Source organism: Centroberyx gerrardi, chromosome 18 (genome assembly GCF_048128805.1).
Source record: "Centroberyx gerrardi isolate f3 chromosome 18, fCenGer3.hap1.cur.20231027, whole genome shotgun sequence".
NCBI classification, from domain to species: domain Eukaryota; kingdom Metazoa; phylum Chordata; class Actinopteri; order Beryciformes; family Berycidae; genus Centroberyx; species Centroberyx gerrardi.
This window is the reverse complement of record NC_136014.1, coordinates 1,092,970-1,111,089: the sequence shown is the minus strand read 5'-3', so window position 1 is coordinate 1,111,089 and position 18,120 is coordinate 1,092,970. Positions and strand designations below refer to the sequence as shown.

Here is an 18,120-nt window from a genome sequence, read left to right as displayed (position 1 = left end):
GGAAAGACTTTGTGATTTTGTATTGAAGTGAACTGAATATATTGTGTGGATGTATTGTGAAATAGTTGTCTATTGTTGAAAAGACACAAGCTAAGAAAAACAGCTGCTATAGAAAGCAAAACAATAAGATAATAGCCACTTATGTACGGTACAGTGCAGAGTTTGTTTAAGTGGATAAGTTTATTTCCAAGAAAAGGAGGGATGTCATGTATTGGGTTAGATAGGTCACATGTCTAAAGAAACAGGAAGGATCTGAAAAGGAAAAACAGAGATCGCCAGGAGGCATGTTGCGGTACGACCCGCTGTTTGGACAATAAAGCAAGTAAAAGCAGAAGCTCCATGTCATGATTTAATTCAGGATGCACTATCTAATTAAGTATTAAGATAGGCACACAACAATGTCAACAAATATTTAGCCAAAAAGCCAATGAAAAAACGTTGCACGGACGGTTCAAACTTTAGTCCCACCTGCAAAGGCGCTGATTGGCTCGATTGTTTCTCCGAGCTAGAACAAGCCCTTGACTAGAGCAACACCAGACTCTCTTGGTGCATTCCATTGTACTCGGAACTCTGAGAAAAACGACTTCCAACACGGAAAAAAGTGCAACAGAACGGTTGTTTAAGTCGGAATTCCCAGTCGGAACTTCGGGAAAGATTCTTTCCGCCCGAGCATCAATCTGTACTTAATAAAACTTGATTTTACTTGATATGTAGTTTTTGTGTTATGAAAACGTTTTGTAACAACTTTGTAGTTTCCATTTGTAACGTAATTCAGTTGACTTGTGCTTCGTTAGTAGATAGAAGTCTTTGCTGTATGAACTCGCCTGCTAACGTAACTAGAGCTGTCAGATAGCTACCATTAACGTTAGTGGGCAAAGGCTGTTGCGTCCATGTTTTCCCGAGAAGACGCACTACCCCCTACCTGCCAGGGACGGTCAGCTAGGGGTGTGGTTCTCAGTGGTTCTGGTGGGTCGGGTCTGGCTACAATTTGACATCCATGACATGCCTTACAATATCTCTCAGCTGCTTTATCCATGCCAGGCCACCAAACCTTGGTTCTGAGGTGTTGTTTGGTTCCTACTATTCCCAAGCGTCCTTCATGAGCTAGTATAAGTGCTCGTGCCTGTAGATTTTGTGGCAGCACTATGCGATTTCCCCGTAGAACTATGTATCCCACTACACACAGTTCATTCGAAATTGGTGCATATGGTTTACAGTTCTCAAAGTGTCCATTTGTGATTGCCTTACGTACCTCCACTAATTCTGGGTCAGTAGCAGAGGCTTCCTCCACCGCTCGGGTAGTAAGTGCTTTGGGTGTAGCACTTATTGCTACAAATCTCACATATTCCTCCGATTCATGTTTGTGTATCTCCTTTTGTGCTGTATCCCCCAGCAGCCGTGATAGTGGGTCTGCTATGTTCTGTTTGCCAGGCACGTGCACCACTTTGAAGTTATACGGCTGCAGTCTGAGGACCCATCGCTCTATGCGTGCACATGGTTTAGATCGGTGACTGTATATAACTTCCAATGGCTTATGGTCTGTGACTAGATCAAACTTCATGCCATACACATATGGATGTAGCCTCTCACAAGCCCACACCAGAGCTAAGGCTTCACGCTCTGTCTGAGAGTACCTCCTCTCACAGTCTGTCACTGAAAAGAGCGGCCGGATACGTCAATCACTAGTGATTGGTTAAGGGGAAATCAACCCCCCCTCTCAATGGCTCTGGTACTAAACTGACAGAAGCTCCACCCACTTGGCTCACCTGTTGGAAATAATTAAGCGCATCTTGAAACACCTCTTGAACTCCCCCACATCAGATCGACATTGGTGCGTCCCAAACTGTTAAAAGTCCTCTGAACCGAAGAGCTGGGCGGGCGGCAGTACTGGGCATGGCAGGAGCAGGAGCAGGAGCAGGAGCAGGAGCAGGAGCAGGAGCAGGAGCAGGAGCAGGAGCAGGAGCAGGAGCAGGAGCAGGAGCAGGAGCAGGAGCAGGAGCAGGAGCAGGAGCAGGAGCAGGAGCAGGAGCAGGAGCAGGAGCAGGAGCAGGAGCAGGAGCAGGAGCAGGAGCAGGAGCAGGAGCAGGAGCAGGAGCAGGAGCAGGAGCAGGAGCAGGAGCGAGTGGCTGGGAGGATGAGCTGCAGCAAAAACTCTCCCTGATGTCGACCTCCAACCATGGCACAGAGGAGAGTCAGCTGTGGGATACAGGAGAAGGTCTGGACACTGGGATCCTGGACGTCAGCGATGAACTTCTCGTTCTCATTTTACGTAGACTGGATCCGACATCGCTGCTGAGAGTCGGGTCCACCTGCCGCACCTTGTTCCGGGTCTGTTCCTGCAACTCTCTGTGGACCAAACATTTCCAGGTAGGTCACTTCTGGTCACTGCAAGGCCAGGATGGCTAGAGACGCTTGTGTGGACGATGCATTTGATTCAGTTGGAAAACAGCCATCAAACTACTTTTTATTTAATGGTATTTCCGTCTTCATGTTTGATGCAGACGTGTGCAAACATTAAACTATCTAGCAGATAGCTAGGTGATAACTGAATTTCATAGTAATCGATAAAGTAACTCTACAAAAGATATTTGAAATATTATTTTAGTTATGAAGCTACTTTGATAACATAACTGAATTTCCCGTCATAGTGATCGATAAAGGAAGTCTGCAAGCAATTTTTTTTTTTTTTTCTGTGGGAAGGTGAGAGCTGGTGTATCAGTAGCCTAATTAGCTTTAGGGGTAGAAAAATGATGATGGAAAAATGTACAGGTTTGATATAGCCTAAATGCCTATAGGTCAGGTCAGACCCCTAATTTTTTTCACACATAGCCTAGTAGATATGGGCTTATAGAAAATATAAAAATCTTAAATGACAGCACAGTTAATAATGGGAAAATCACATTGATTGCATAAAGCTTAATCTTTCAGACGCCTTGTGCTAGAGGTCAAAAAACAACAAAGTGGAAGAGCAAAACTTCTGCACACTTAGATCCATGCAAGTGTCTTTATTGAACCAAGCTTTCGGTCAAGTAGACCTTCTTCAGGGCATACAATACACACCATGAACTTGGCAAGGATATACAAGAGTCCCAGCAGTGTAATCAGTAGTATGCAGAACACCTGTGCTGCACCATTCTTGTGGCACCCAACATGTCACAGAGGGAAGTGTAGTTCTTTGTTTTCAATTTGTAGTCCTTTTAGATATCCATCCTAGTGCACAGATTAAAAAACTCAGATGCACATTAGCAGGATAAGATGCATATAATTCTATAAGAAGGGTGTGGGGCTACATCAAAGAGCACAGCGTGAAAACAAATATAATAGTAAGCAATCAGGTAATAATAAAAATATGTACAAATATACAATTAAGGGGGAAGAAACTGTACAAACATCAGGTGAGGCCAATCACAGAGTACAGTTACTAAACCCCTAAATAGATGACTTGACCTCAAGAATACTCCCTATTATATCATACCTTACCTGACTTGAATTTGAGTACGCCTTTCCCAAAAACCTAAATAAAAGCGTATACACCATGAACACTACGTCTGAATACATGCATTTACTAACTAGTGAAAAGACCTGAGCACATTAAGATATATATATATATATATATATATATATATATTTTTTTTTTTTTTCTTTGCTCTGAAATAAACACTGGGGACATTCCCACTATTGTGCCAATGTCCTGTTTAGCTTTACCAAGTGATTTTTATTGTCTGTATGGAAACTGCACATCCATTACCATGTATGGTTTGTTAGGGCCACTACAGAAACGTTTTTATGTATGGGTGAAATGACGATTAAAAATGCAACGCAACCCATTTAAATATCAAAGGTGAGTGTGCAGGATGTTCTGTTTTCCACAAAGCAATTTGAAATTAATGCAATAAAGCCCTCCCCCACAGTGAAAACATCCCTAACCTAACCATGTAAATGTCTAGTGCTATTCCAAGTTGAGATTTTTGTTTTTAATTATTAGCTTATTAAAAAGTTAAAAGATTTTTCTTGACACGCTTTGGGGATGCATCCATCGAGTTACAACTATCAGGGAAAAAAAAACAGCCCTGCAAATTTGACCAAACTGGCCCACCACAACTGACCCACAGATACTCCATCCACTGGCCTGCTTCTCACAACATGGACAAATGCTGAACAAAGTAGTATTAGAGAACAAAGTATTGTTACAAACTTTTTTTTTAAATTTGTTTTTTAGAATTTTTAATTCAAAATATAAGAAAAACATCACTTTGACCATCAATTGTTGACAAGGTTTCCATTCTCTCTGCGAAACAGCATATCTCAGCAACTTGGGGATCACAGAAAATCCCAACTCTCCCTGTCATATTTACCCTCATGCACGATCAACGCGTAATTCTGCAATTTCCTACAGGCACCTGAAGGCAGCATAATAATTTTCTTAGGTCAGTTTGGTCACAAATGTATGCACATTGTCAGCTCAGCATATGAAAGATGGAATGTTCCAATTAAAAATGTAAAGTTGGCAGAGGGAGAAAGATGGACTCATGACAATCACCGCAGAAAGCTTACCTGTGTGCAAAGTTTTAAGATGTAGCCTAATTCTACTTTGACTGTTCTTGGAACAGCCACAAATGCAATGAAACATAAGGAAGAACAGCAGCGCCCTTATTGATACCCTGTTTGCTGTTAGTAGATCAGAAAATAAGATTTTTGTGTCCGCTATTTGATTTGTGCTTGTGCAAACATTTAGTTGATCCAAGCTAGGGATGTTAATGATTAATCGATGAGCGATTTAAATGCACAGTCTAGTAGCATTGTACTCAATCTCCTGTCCTGAAAACGTTACTGGAAAAAAAATTCAATTTTCTTTGCATGCGTTGGTAACTGTATTTGTAAAGAGCAACTTGATACTTTTTAATCTGAGAATTCTAACACTGCTCAACACTCAGAAATTTGAGTGCAGTGCAGAGACTTAATTGCATATTCCCTCTGATCACCAGTTGGGTTCCATTGGACACAAGGTAAAGACAAGGAATTACCCCTAAACAAAGTAGGAATTTTCAACCTGTGGGAAACCTGTGGGGTCTGTTGTCAGGAGTCAGGATTTATTTTTCAAGTTACTATAGGCCTCAGCTGTTAGACAGCTTTTAATAGAAAAATGTATGTTTATTCTGCATGTTTGGCCTCATGTTTAATGTTTACATCCTCTAATTAAGCCTATAGGTTCTGCAGAATTATTAATTTTGAATCTTGCTTTGTTGATTAACTTGAGTAGGTCTAAAGACGGGTAGAAAAACACGCATTTTGTGTTTTCTATGTTTAAAAGCTGTTTTTTGTTTTTTTACATAAAAGCCCATAGTCTTTCTGCCCATGATGCCTTTCATACTCGGTGTTGCCCCATACAGGCATCGTTTGGGGTTCCCTTTGCCTCCGCCACCTGCTTGATCCAGGCCAAGGATTCCTTTCGCCTGGTGTTCATGTGGAAGACACTGTTTACAAACCTGCACTGTAACCAGTTGCTCCAGGAGAAACTGTTCGCCCAGATCTCATTTCCACCACAGCGGTACTGGATCCAGTGGCTTGTCCTGGAGGAGACTGTCCCGCTGCCTGCCGTCAAGCTGCCCGCCACCGACATCCAGACACTCTGGGGTTTGGAGATGGAGGTACTAGAGGCAAAAGTTCAAGGTATGGTCCGACCGATGGGTTATGGTAAATTGAGATCGTAGTTGTAAGAGAACCTGCTGTCCAAACACTTTGTGACGCACATCTTTTCATTTAGGTGTATTGAGAGTGTTAATTCAAGTTAATTTATTTTGGTATAAGTTGGGATCAGCCTTAGCCAAGGTCCAAAATTTACTTTTTGGCCCATCTTTTTTTTTTTTTTTTACCAGCCATAAAACCGCATCATGCAATATTTGTTCTTAGTATGCAAATTCATGTTAAGCCTTACAACTTTTATTCAAATCTTTTTCAATGAAAAATCAACACTAAATAAACAGGCATTACTTTGTTGCACTTTTAACTCTACTACTCTTCTACTTTTCCAGTGCCACACACAGGGCTCATGTACTGTTCAGACGCCACCTCTCGCTGAAACGCAGATCCCCTCCGTACTTTTCTCGTTTACCTCTTTGTTTTAATTTTTTCTTTTGGTGATTTAACACCGGCTATGTGTCGCCACATCTGTAAGGTAACAAAGTGTAACTAACGCTAGGTGTTTTAGGACTAAAAAGATAGACGGACGTTGGTACCGTAGAAGTCCAGTGTTTCCCCTATGGATATTCTACTGTGGCGGGCTGCCACGGTAAGATCATGACATGCCATGCTAAAAGTATTTTCAAAATTTAGTTTTGGCTCACTTGGTAGGCTAAGCCGCTGTTTGAACCAGTGTTTCTAGGCACCACTGCTGAAAATGTGCAAGGTTTTTTTTTTTTTTTTTTAATCAAATGTAGCCCATTTCTGCCGAGATGCACCTCCATGGTCAAAATGACAAATGGCAACGTGTAGTTGCTGACAGAGCGAGAGAAGCACACAGACACACTGCTGCCTGTAGTGTTTCTATAATCATTCAGTCACTGATTAACTGCTGCCTATAGTGTTTCTCCCCCGGACCATGCCGCCGCTGCAAGAAACAATTCTTGGGGAAACACTGAAGTCTGCGTAATCGCGCTACAGAACAACAGCCAATCTTTTGTTAGTAGGCTGCTTTTACTCTTTGATTTGCTAATGTTATGATAGGTATGGCACAGTGATGGTCATATTAGTCTCAGCTGGTCTAAGCACATAAACACAGCAATGTAAACCTGGCAGTGTGTTGTGATTCCAAATAATTTACCGGCCAACTGGCTAGTGATCCCATGTTATTTTTCCGCCAAACCCAAAATTTACTCTCATTTGGTGGTTGGTGTTAATTTCGGGACCCTGGCCTTAGCCTATTCTCTAAATGACTTGCATGTGTGAAGTAGTCCAATCTCACTAACAAAAGACAAAACAACAGCAAATTGGCATGATCAATGAGTTTCAGTGATGATGGAGGTGTCAGTCTGATAGAAAAATGTAACCAAATGCCAGTTTGTGAAGAACTTTGTTTGGAGAAGGTGGCCCTGAGGCTACAGTAAATGGATTGTGTAGCACATTCCGCACACAACAAACTTATTCTTGTTATTGTTGTTATCTTAAACTTTAATGTTGCTAAGCGTATCAGCACACATGCATACCTTGCAGAACATCACATAAGACATTTACTGAATAGTGAGGGTTGACTTGTCAATTCAGCATGCATACGATCTGTAAAATATCAGTTCAATAAATGTCAACTTTTATATAACTAGTTCTCTTGTTACTGTTATCTGTACAGTTTGAAATTAACCCAATGCCCTTGCTTTACAAAGTATAATCGGCTAATTGGTGATTTCATGGCCATTATTATGAATGTATAGCAGATGCTGCTCTGTTTGACAGATGAAAAGGAGGGGAGTGATGTTCTGAAGTTTGAATGGAAGGAGCTATATGCTCTAGCTGTGGAACAACATGGAAGTGTTGGGAAGATCTTTCAATATGTCCTCAACCAGCAAGAGAGCAGTGGTAAGTCATTGGAATACATCGACACTGATACCCAAAGACAGACATACAAAATTGAATGGTTTTAGTTCCACGTCAACCCAAAAATCATGTGTTCCTGAGTGCTGAAGAGACTGACACCCTGTAAGAACAGCTAACCGCATATTTGCTCAACAGCTAACAGCTCAACTACATCAGACGCATTTCTGTTCCGTCGGAATGGTCGGATCAGATACACAGCCATTTACATACAGCCTGCTCCAGTGGCTGCATACGCAGCAGATCTGAAACAACTGGATCAGAGCCGCAACTCTGAAGATGTGCATGGCTTCTATTTTTGTCGGGTCTACGCAGCAGTCTGTTGTTTATTTGAGGCATATAAATGTGTATAAATGCCAAGAATTTGCTTAGCATAGTCATTCGACACCATATCGTACCCTACTCATACCCTATATGGTACGAGTTGTTTATGGAACAATAAGTAAAACTAGATAATTGTGTTCACTTACCCATAGGTAAAATGTAGATGCAACACAGCAGACCATGGCGGAACAAGAACGGACCTGGTGTAGCAGCTTAAAATGCCATGCTGCAACTGGGCCGCAACAAGTTCAGATAAGCAAATGTCACGTATGCAGTGTAGTTTAGGTGTAACTAAATCAATATAGGGCTCATTATTCAGACGGTAATGACTGATTACTCATTTCAAAATTAATATTATTTTACACTCTCTATATTATGTTGCACTCCCAAAATTAGTGATTATATCCTTTCTTTCCTTAAAAAATCTGAAAAACTCAATGGCCTGATTATCAGATAGTAGCCAAATGGCATTGATGTCTAATGGTCCTTTCATCCTTTTGTTAAAGTCAAAAGTAGTGAGAAGACTTTTTCATCTAGGCTAGCTTATACTATGTTATTAGTAGCATAAGCCCACCTATTGCATCACTCATTCTTGTTTTATTTAAAAAAAAAAAAAAAAAAAATGCTGGGGGGGGGGCACCCACATACAGACACACAAACTCGCTCAATTATGTGCTCATGTCGGGGATACGCATGGTAGGGAAAACTCTGGTAAATACACAATGACAATCGCTCAAACGCTTTGTTAGCTTATTATTTCTTACAAAAATGATAATGAGTGTGCCTTTGTGACGCCACAAAGTTACGGAAGTCCAAACAGCTCATTTAGAGGCTCGCTTTTCTAATATGTATTGTGTGTATTTAGTTGGCGACCGTGCATTTTGATACTTTCACGATGTTCAGACAGCACATCCAACTCCTTTATAATCAAAGAGGCAAGGGAAATCCTGTTTTACACGATATGGGACCTTTTAAAAGTGAATATTTTCCCACAAAAAAGTCAACACAGAGCTTTCCACTGCCCGAAATCTTTCTCAGTCTGAGTATACATGTAAACACAAACAAAAAATAAATTGGCACTCCTCAGATAAGGCAGAATGTATCTGGCAGACACACATTATGGTTTCACATTATGTGAAGAAAATGGACAGAACAACAAGTCTGTCCCCGCTTCAGTGTTGAACTTAAACATCAATAAAATAAACCAAACATAAACTGTTTTTCAACTCTAACACTGTTGGTCCCTTCAGATTAGGCAAAATGTATCCAGATGGCATACATTACAGATTGAGATTATGTGCTAGGAATACAAGCCTGTCCAGTGATGCTGGCTTTAGTGCTGACCTATTGCAGGTTACTACATTGTCGCCAGTGCTCAATACCCTCTGAGAGGGGGCACTAGTGACAGGAATGCAGAGGTATTTTTTGGCCAGTTGGCTGACTTTGGGAAAGTTGACCTCATGCAGCTTCCACTAAGTGAGGGGGTCACTCTTGCTGTCTGCTTTTGGAACCTGCAACTAGGCGTTTAGCTCGGCCTCAATCACATCTGTCTTGTCGTGTTGGTTTGTGCTGTCTTGAGAAAGCATCCAAGGGTTATCTTTGCTTTCTTTGCATCAGTTTTGATTTGTGCCTGCAATAGTCAAGGAAGGTGATTCTTTATCATTTTACAGGAAAATTATAAAATATAATATTGATAAATATATCAATACATATTATACAAAATATCAATTGGTAAACAATATAAAATGTTGCAGTGTCTGGAGTTGGCGGTAAACCGCAGTGGGGCGTTACTTTTTCACCGCGGTTTGAAAATTTCAATACCCTCACAGCCCTAATACCAACTACTGAGCTGCTATGTTGCCTAGTTCCCATTGCTGTGAGTTAGTATCTGTCATGGTTCTTTTGTCATATTTTTGGTCATGTCTTTGCCACTTCCATCCGTTCCTCTTCTTGTTTCTTCAATGCTGCGTGAGAAGAGCACTGACTCAAACGCATCGCCAGCTATGTGTGCATGAAGCCAGTGTAGTGCTCCACAGCAAGCAACATGACTAAGCTTTGCTATTTTTGCATCTTAGTATATTTCAGAAAATTTGGGAGCCCTTTTGTGTTCCACCTCTTTTTGTACCTTTTTGATCTATATAGTTCCAAAGAATCTAGCGTAACATAACTAACATGAGTCAATGAGGACAACTTTTTGTTCAATATCCTAATCTGATGAAATTACTCAAAAGACCCTCAGGTGCGGAACTGTTTAACAGTGTGCACAATGTGTTAGATATGCAGTCAGCATATCTCGGGTCTGTGAGAGAGCCTCGCATAACTTACTAGTGTTTTCCACTCATATATTAACCAGGAAATGTACATTTGCCAGATTTAGAGTGTCATAGCTTTGATGTGGTGGTGGCAGTTTGGACAGAGCAGGGATGAGTGTGCGTATGCAACGCAAAAGCACTTATCAGTTTGAGGAATCTTGTTGTTACACCTTCTGTTTCTCTTTCCCTCCTAGACCATACAGAACTGGAGGCTATGTTCTGCCAGTACACACAGTGCCGTTTCCAGTGGATTTTTTCTTACTGGCTCTTCAGACAGCCAGCCCCCTTCAATCGCCAACTGCGTACCCTCTTCCTACAGTGGCGTAAACACAGCAAGCGGAGGGTGGCCAACTGGGGTGGGACACTGTGTGATGTCAGGTACCTGGCTTTGCTCCACCCAATCACAGCAGACTATTGGAGAGGAAAATTGGCTAGTGGAGATGAGACTGTGGGTGAGTCAGTAAATTTTTACGTTTACTCTTGTCTGCGGAAATGGTGCATAGGAGACACAAGTGAAACAGTACTGGTACTGTGACACAGTTTATGTTTAAATCAGACTTCTGGGCTTTGCCCCCCTTGGAGTGTTCAAAACGCACTCTGGCCAAGATGAGGTGCAGCAGAGCATTCAAAATGGTTACAGCAGTACTGAATGCAGGGTTTTCCACACATAGATTTATCTTCCTCACAGTACAACTGGAGTTGTTTATGGAACAAAATACAAAACTAGCTAACTGTGTTCATTTACCCATATGTAAAATGTAGATGGGCTCACCACACAACGGCCAGACTGCGGATGGAACAAGAATGGACGACCTAACAATGATAGGCCATTGCGGTCGCAAAAAAGTCAAAGTGTTACTGTTCCAATTTTCTGTTTTTATTTTTGTACTTGAATTGAAAGCTCACATGGTCCTTTTTATATGCTTAGTACATTTTGTTACCCCTGGACATGATCAGGGAACACAGAACAGAAGACTCTGAGCTGCTTCTTCTTTCATGTCACCTATACTCGCTCTCTCTCGCTGTCTCTCAGGCATTCAGGTGGTGGAGAGCTATTTTTCTATGTGCAAGTCTCTGGTGGCCTGGATCCTGGGGCGTGATTGGGGCAAGCTGAAACGCAGGAAGGTAACACACACCATCTCCTACCTTGTCCATATGGTCTCTTATATATTTCTTAATACTATTACTTACTTTAGTAGGAATCATACTTTGGTAGCAAGCTCGCTAAATTGGGATTAATGTTAGCAAATGTGTTACAGCTACATGTACTAAATTAATATAGTTCAGTCAGAGACACCTATGTCAAAGGAATTTGGACCATTTATTGCAACTGGTTATACGGTTGTATTTGGCAGAAAAGGCTCTGCTCCTGAGGATGCTCCCTAATGAATCCAAGCAGCGTGCATGAGATTCTGTGGGGAGCACAATTAACCCCCAAGGCATAGTAGACATACTGTACATCATTTAATATATGAAAGCCATAACATACAACCAGACATTATTCAGAGATAGCTTGCACAACATCCTATGTACAATAGCAGGAGGAGGTTGGAGAGGTGGAGGGAGTTTTGCCGCCAAATCTGGTCCATAGCAGCAGTGGCATGAATATAATCTGACAGCTCACACTTTCACTCTGCTGTTTATAGACCACCTCATTGACTTGTATGAATGTGATTGGTAATTGACAGTCAGCTGATACTGATCAGCTGGAGTGTAATTTTAGTGATGCCCACTATATTACACAACAGCGAACCCTGGGAGTCTCCGAGAGTCTTGTGCCTGGGACAAATAACTTGCTTCCTAACACAAGTTTATTCCAGTTCCATTATTATCGTTATTCAGCTTGCATTATGACAAGTTCACGTCATAATACAATGCATTATGCAAATCTGTACACATTATTTGTCTTCTCTCTGCTGTCCGAAGGGCAGGGTGTCGTCTTTGCGATAGCTGATGTAAAATACTACCACTAAGGGACTCAAGGGGTCGTTTAGCCAAGTGCTTTGTAATATTATATAATCAAGTAGTGGCTACACCGTTATTTCCTTTGAGCATTAGGTTATTAGATGGCTGTAGATGCTGACATTAACTATAACTTTGTGTGGTCTATTGGCGTGTTTACTTGGCTGGTGGAGGGGATTGAAAAGTCTAGCCTTTCTAGTGGTTAATTGATTGAACAGCAGAAAGGTGGCTGTACAGGACTATAAGCATAATGCACGTTATTAGTGGTTTTAATAGGCAAAACGTGCAACAAACCAGAAGAGTGAGGCCAAAAATGGAATATATTTTACAGTGGCTGTCCATTGAATGCAAGTTTTCAGCACTTATTACACTTATGTTAATAAAACAGTCAGACACATGGCAAAGACTACACCATGGGCCTCATGTATAAAAGTCTGCGTAGACTTCACACTGAAACATGGCGTACGCACAAAACTTGACAAGTACATACACACAGAAATTTTCAGATGTATAAAACCTTGCATACGTGGATCTCTGCACCTCGGCAATACAGTCCCTGATGTGCGTTAACACCTACTTGAAGCGAGCCTAACGAGAGAGAGACACTCATTCACACATACAACGCAGCGGTATAGAGGGTTTTTATGCAAATTGAAAAAAGTGGCTGTATCTATTTCCTAAGTGGCTTTTTTAGAATTACAAAAACAGTTATTTATTTGTCATATTCAGGAAAAATGTATGGAAGGAGGAAGAAATTGCATTTCTAGTGTTAAACATTATAAATAACTATTATGGTTATTATCAATGGAAATAATTCTGTTTTTTCATGGACCACTTCATAGATGGAGCACAGTGAATTGTGAGACTGTGATTTTAGTGAGAGTTTCACTACTTTGCCATTTGGCTTTGCCAACTGACAAAACCAGAAACATGTGCATACACATGGTCTAAAGTTTGCGGGACGGCACGCACAACTTTATTTTTATGTATATTGCGACGTGTGCGTAAAACCTGGCATATGCAACCTTTTTGTGTGTTTATACATGAGGCCCCAGGTGATTTCACTAATTAGCACACCTTCAATCAGAGAAGGGGAACAAATCGGTGAAATCACCTGGTGTAGTCTTTGGTTGAAACGAAAACCTGCACACTCTCTGCCTTCCATGGCACATTGAGAGCCCTGGTACAGAGGGAGAACAGGGGTGAGGGGTGGATGAGGGGTCTGTCTTGAGTAATCGGTCTCCTTAAAAGCTTGTGCAGCTTGACAGAGGGGTGAAATCTGAAATCTATAAAAGCACTAAGCTTTAGGGTTTGATCAAGAGAGATGTAAAAAAGAAAAAGTTTTATGCCATTCAAATCCTGTGAAATACTGCTTTTGACTTTAGCTTCTGTGCAAATCAGATCTGTTAAGACAGTAATGGGCTATTGTTAGGATGCCTGAGTTGCAAGTGGGTCCATAGCCCACCTCAGCACCCTCTAGACCCAGGCCAGATTGTACATTACACACTGTTCATCCACTAACATTTGTCTGTCCACAAAGACAATCTTTACAGCTATTCAAGATTTAACAAAAACAGAATGCCCAATGGAGTGAGAAAAGTATCCTAGTTATCTTCTAGTTATCATTCTCCTGAATTCTGTGTCCTATGAACTGCTCAATTCCCAGGTGTATGAGGACACACTAGATGGAGTGTACCTCCTACTTCGCCAAGAGCTCCAGGAGGGGCTGGTGGACCACCACAGGTTGTGGCAAGTGGCCAAAGTTCAGATGGCCCGGGTCTGCACCCTGGAGGAAACCGCTGGCAACTATGTCAACTGGAAGATGATTGAGAACCTACCCTACTACAAGTAAATCTTTAATATAAAAACCTCATTGCCCCATTTACTGTCTAAATGCAAGGGTGCATTCACAGCAAGCAAGCCTTAAAACAGTTTAGTTTGTTGGCCAGGTAAGAACAATGACATTTGAACTCGGGTGGCACCAAATAACCACAATGAGATGACAAAAATGTGTGCCTCGGTTCTCTTCCAAGAGAACTGCAGTGCGATTTTGTTATGAGTGAGAACATAAGCCGAACAACCCACAGCTAACCCTAGTATGCAAGATTTTATGGATATAAGGTACGGTGGCCAAGAGAGACACACTGCAAATTAAAGAATGTGTTGCGAATCGAGAAAACATGCATCAACCTGACAACACATGCACTACATTGTAGAAATGCGCTGCAAATTTCTTAGATGCGATGCAAATTCAGAAAATGCATGCAAATACAGAAACGCTGCAAACACAACATTAGTGTTTAAGGGAGGTTTAAGACATGTTCCAAACAATAACAACATTAAGAAAACTTAAACTTAAAAAGGCAATCGTTTACAATATAATAAATTAATTTTGGTGATCAGCAGACATTGATATTTAACTGTTTAAAAAGGGTAGTTGAATAGAAAATTGAAGTCAGCTTGCAGATCACAAACTCTGACTTTGCCCTTCTGTGATTTCTGACTGCTTGCTAGTTTACAGGCAGAAAAATGTATGTATGTTTCTTGTGTTGGTGTTTCAATGTATCTGTATGTTTCATCTGTACTGGCTGTGGAAACAAATTTTGACTGGAATGAACCCAATCATGCCAATACAGCTCAGTTAGCTAATTTGTGAGGACAAATTTGGTACACACTCAAATTTTTTTTTTTAACATTTTTTTGGTTTATGTTTTTGTTTGTTGAAATCAACCAACCAACTAAAAAGTACATAAGCACTTAGTTGCATTCAAACAAAGAGATTTACTGGAAATACTTAAATATATCAGTGCTCTTTTCATTGTTTTTTCAATACTGTTAATTTATTGTTAATTTTTACTCACTTAGCATTTAAATCTTGCTTATGGCTTATTTTACATTCTAATGATTTCATTTTAATTTTACAATGCTGTGTAGTAAATTGGTTAATGCTGATAATTGTATGTGTGTGCACTTCAGGCTCTACATGGTATCAGGGAACCCCATTTACCTCAGCCACCTTCAGAACTTTCTTCAGAGGAAGCGTCTGGTCCACAACTGGATCCATCTAGAAGACAATGGTTGGCTTCGAAATCTGCTGCCTGACGAGCTGTACACACTGCTGGAGTACCACAGCAAGATCAGCCAAGGTGTGTGTGTGTGTGTGTGTGTGTGTGTGTGTGTGTGTGTGTGTGTCTCAGACACCTTTTTCAGTTGTCTCCTTGTACCCACCATAAGCCAGAACACTAAGACTCAGCTGGACAATCCTCTTACAAAGTTGGCCATTAAATCTATGTAGATTGGTAAATCCTCAGTCCCTGATGGTTTCCCATTGAGTTTTTTAAAACCTTCTCTAACATATTAGTGAAACCTATGGTTGACATGTTAATGATGCTCTTGATAATGGTATATTGCTCCTATCCCTCTGCCAAGCCTCCATCTCAAGGCCGGATACAGCAGGGGGATGCTGGGTCGACGCCCGTACTATGAATACGGGCGTCACCAACAGCTTCTGGGGTGTGTGTCTGTGGATGTCCTTTACACCTAGCAATGCATTCTGGTAGCGGCACGGTGTGTTTCGAGAGAAGGCGCGTGACATTGGCCGCTCTACATTTGCATCTTGTTGAGGTCTAGGCTACTTTATGCAAATCAGGGGCGTCCAGCGTGACTCGCCGCCTCTGGAAACGTGTGTACAAACTTTTAACCTAGCCATTAAAATGAAGACAGATTCAGCAATTGCATGGCTTATTTCTCACCTCAAATGTTTTCAGAAACACATTTTGGTGACCTATTTACGTAATATAAGAGAAAGTTTCCAAACGAGCGCCATGTTTTTCCAGTTTGAAATCCGGCGGCAGACAGCCCAACGAGTGACAGCGTTCGTCCAATTTATTTGTTGTTCTGTAGATAGAGGGACACGCCCATCCCTCGCGTGAAATGACGACCCTGTGGAAACAACGCGATATCACGTATACCGCCATAACTGTGTAGGTCTTGACGCCACATCTCGCACGACTTTCAATGCCAGCCAGCCAATACTGAATAAAGACGAAGACCCACTTTTCTGTGGTAGCTTAGGCCATAAGTTCCCAAACTTTTCAGCCCCCAACCCCCAAAATAACGGTGCCAGAGACTCGCGACCCCCACTATCCCCGGAGGTGGTTGAAGCATACAAACGTTCACGCGCACACACACTAATATAGCCTAACAACCATAATATTAATTTATATAGTAATTTAATTCAGTAACGTTAAACTTACCTAATGAGATGGGTGGGCACTATGCTTGGAGCACAACAAGTCCAGTCTGGGTTTAATTTTGGAGACTGCCACTCTGAGATCATCCTCCACGTTCAGTCGCGATCTGTACTTAGGTGACCATAGGTGGTGATCTTGACCTGATGAAGACCTATCGAATGTTGTAAGATAAATAAATATATAGGAGCATTGGCAGCACTGTGTGGCGTTCTTTCTTAAATACTTTAGCTCTACTACACTACCTGCTAAAAAGTTTATGGGAAGTGCGTATGATCTTATCATCTTCTCTCTTTTTTTTTTTTTTTATCATGATAAACTGAATCAAATCAGAAACTGGCTTTTATAACCGCAATCAGAGCGGTATGTTAATAATTGCAAAGACAGTGTGTGTGAGTCGTATTAAACATTTTCATGTTTCCAATGATAATTAATGCCCTGGGACATAATGTAACTTTATATAATAATTAAAATTTGTTTTCATTAGTTAACATTAATTTCTACTGTCTGACTAGAGCAGGTGGTATTTTTTGTAGCGCTGTGTGCTTTTAAGAATAGCTTTCACAATATGTAAATGATCAAAAGGGGGATGGAAGTACAGGGAAAAGGGTAACGCTAATACCGTCCTGGTATTTCACATTTATGAATGAGAAAACGCCCTACCGTGATCGTATCTGCCGCTAACGTCACGCTAAACCTGCCGGTAAGCTTTATGAATAAGCCCCTATGTGTTTTATTTCAAAGGATTGAAAAGTGGGCTTGAATTGGTCAAAAGTGCAATGCAATTTCAGTCCAGTTGGGAGATTGTTTTTCTTTTTGTTTTAACCTGAAGTCTTAAAATTGTGGTTTCTTCTTGTGCCGGTTTTTCAGAGAGTTCTGGCTGGCCATGAAGACCTACAGTGTGTCTGATAGCTCTACAGTTGTTTGAATTTCACATTATTTCGATTGCAAAAGTCTTATTACATTCTAAATGACAGGTGTGTGTGTGTCTGTCTGTCTGTCTGTCTGTCTGTTTACTATTGTCGTCCTCAGACAGCCTTCATGGTGATGGTGTATTGGCCCAGCTGAGCAGGCTGATCTGGCTCTATCTAAACTCAGGACAACAGCTCTACCTGGAGGCCATTAAAGGTTTGGTGCTGCAGTTTGCCCAGGCTAGCCTGGTCTACTGGGGAGGACCACTAGCCCCACTGCCTGGACAACCTCAGCCTAGGTAGCTAACCAGCCTGCTGCATAGGATTACTGGCAGAACAAGCAGTTCTGGGTCAGCAGCCTCTTCCCATCAGGGTCTGGTCAACAATTCACAACCTGACCTGCATAATATTTCAGAAAATGGCTTGCCGTGGACTTTAGACTGACATACTTCTAAAACACGTTTAACCTTAGTGTGCCCAGGACCCTTTTAAGGCAGGTTGCTATTTGTACCACTTGTACCTGCTGCCTTCTTAAATCCAAATTTTAATCCAAGTAGTCTTGCAGGACTACAGTTTTCACCATAATGTTTTTAGGAAACAGCCATGGAAAGTCAAAGTATTTTTATACAGACATTTTTACTATATTTTTACATTATTGAACCATGCAGTTGTGCAATGCACTACCATGTACTTATTAAGTATGGCTTTTTTTCTTTTCTTTTCTTTATTTTTTAATCTTGCTTGCAGTTCACACAAAGACTTTCTCCAGTGTTCATT

At 41.2% G+C, this 18,120-nt stretch overlaps 1 protein-coding gene across 1 annotated transcript; it reads left to right on the top strand.

Annotated features, from left to right (window-relative positions):
- Positions 1-1,572: 1,572 nt before the first annotated feature.
- LOC139917267 (uncharacterized) lies at positions 1,573-17,646 on the top strand. The gene is made up of 9 exons (XM_078290058.1): positions 1,573-1,630; positions 2,069-2,367; positions 5,391-5,670; positions 7,447-7,566; positions 10,415-10,672; positions 11,254-11,345; positions 13,849-14,030; positions 15,159-15,328; positions 17,465-17,646. Exons 1-9 carry the CDS (start codon positions 1,573-1,575, stop codon positions 17,644-17,646), a joined length of 1,641 nt encoding a protein of 546 aa, XP_078146184.1.
- The last annotated feature ends 474 nt before the right edge of the window (positions 17,647-18,120 follow it).

Excerpts from the sequence above, each read along its gene's own strand:
- LOC139917267 (XM_078290058.1), top strand. The coding sequence starts at position 1,573 with ATGGATGTAGCCTCTCACAAGCCCACACCAGAGCTAAGGCTTCACGCT. Across the intron at positions 1,631-2,068 it reads GCTTCACGCTCTGTCTGAGA|GAGCAGGAGCAGGAGCAGGA; the intron begins GTACCTCCTCTC and ends GAGCAGGAGCAG. Across the intron at positions 15,329-17,464 it reads CCACAGCAAGATCAGCCAAG|ACAGCCTTCATGGTGATGGT; the intron begins GTGTGTGTGTGT and ends TGTCGTCCTCAG.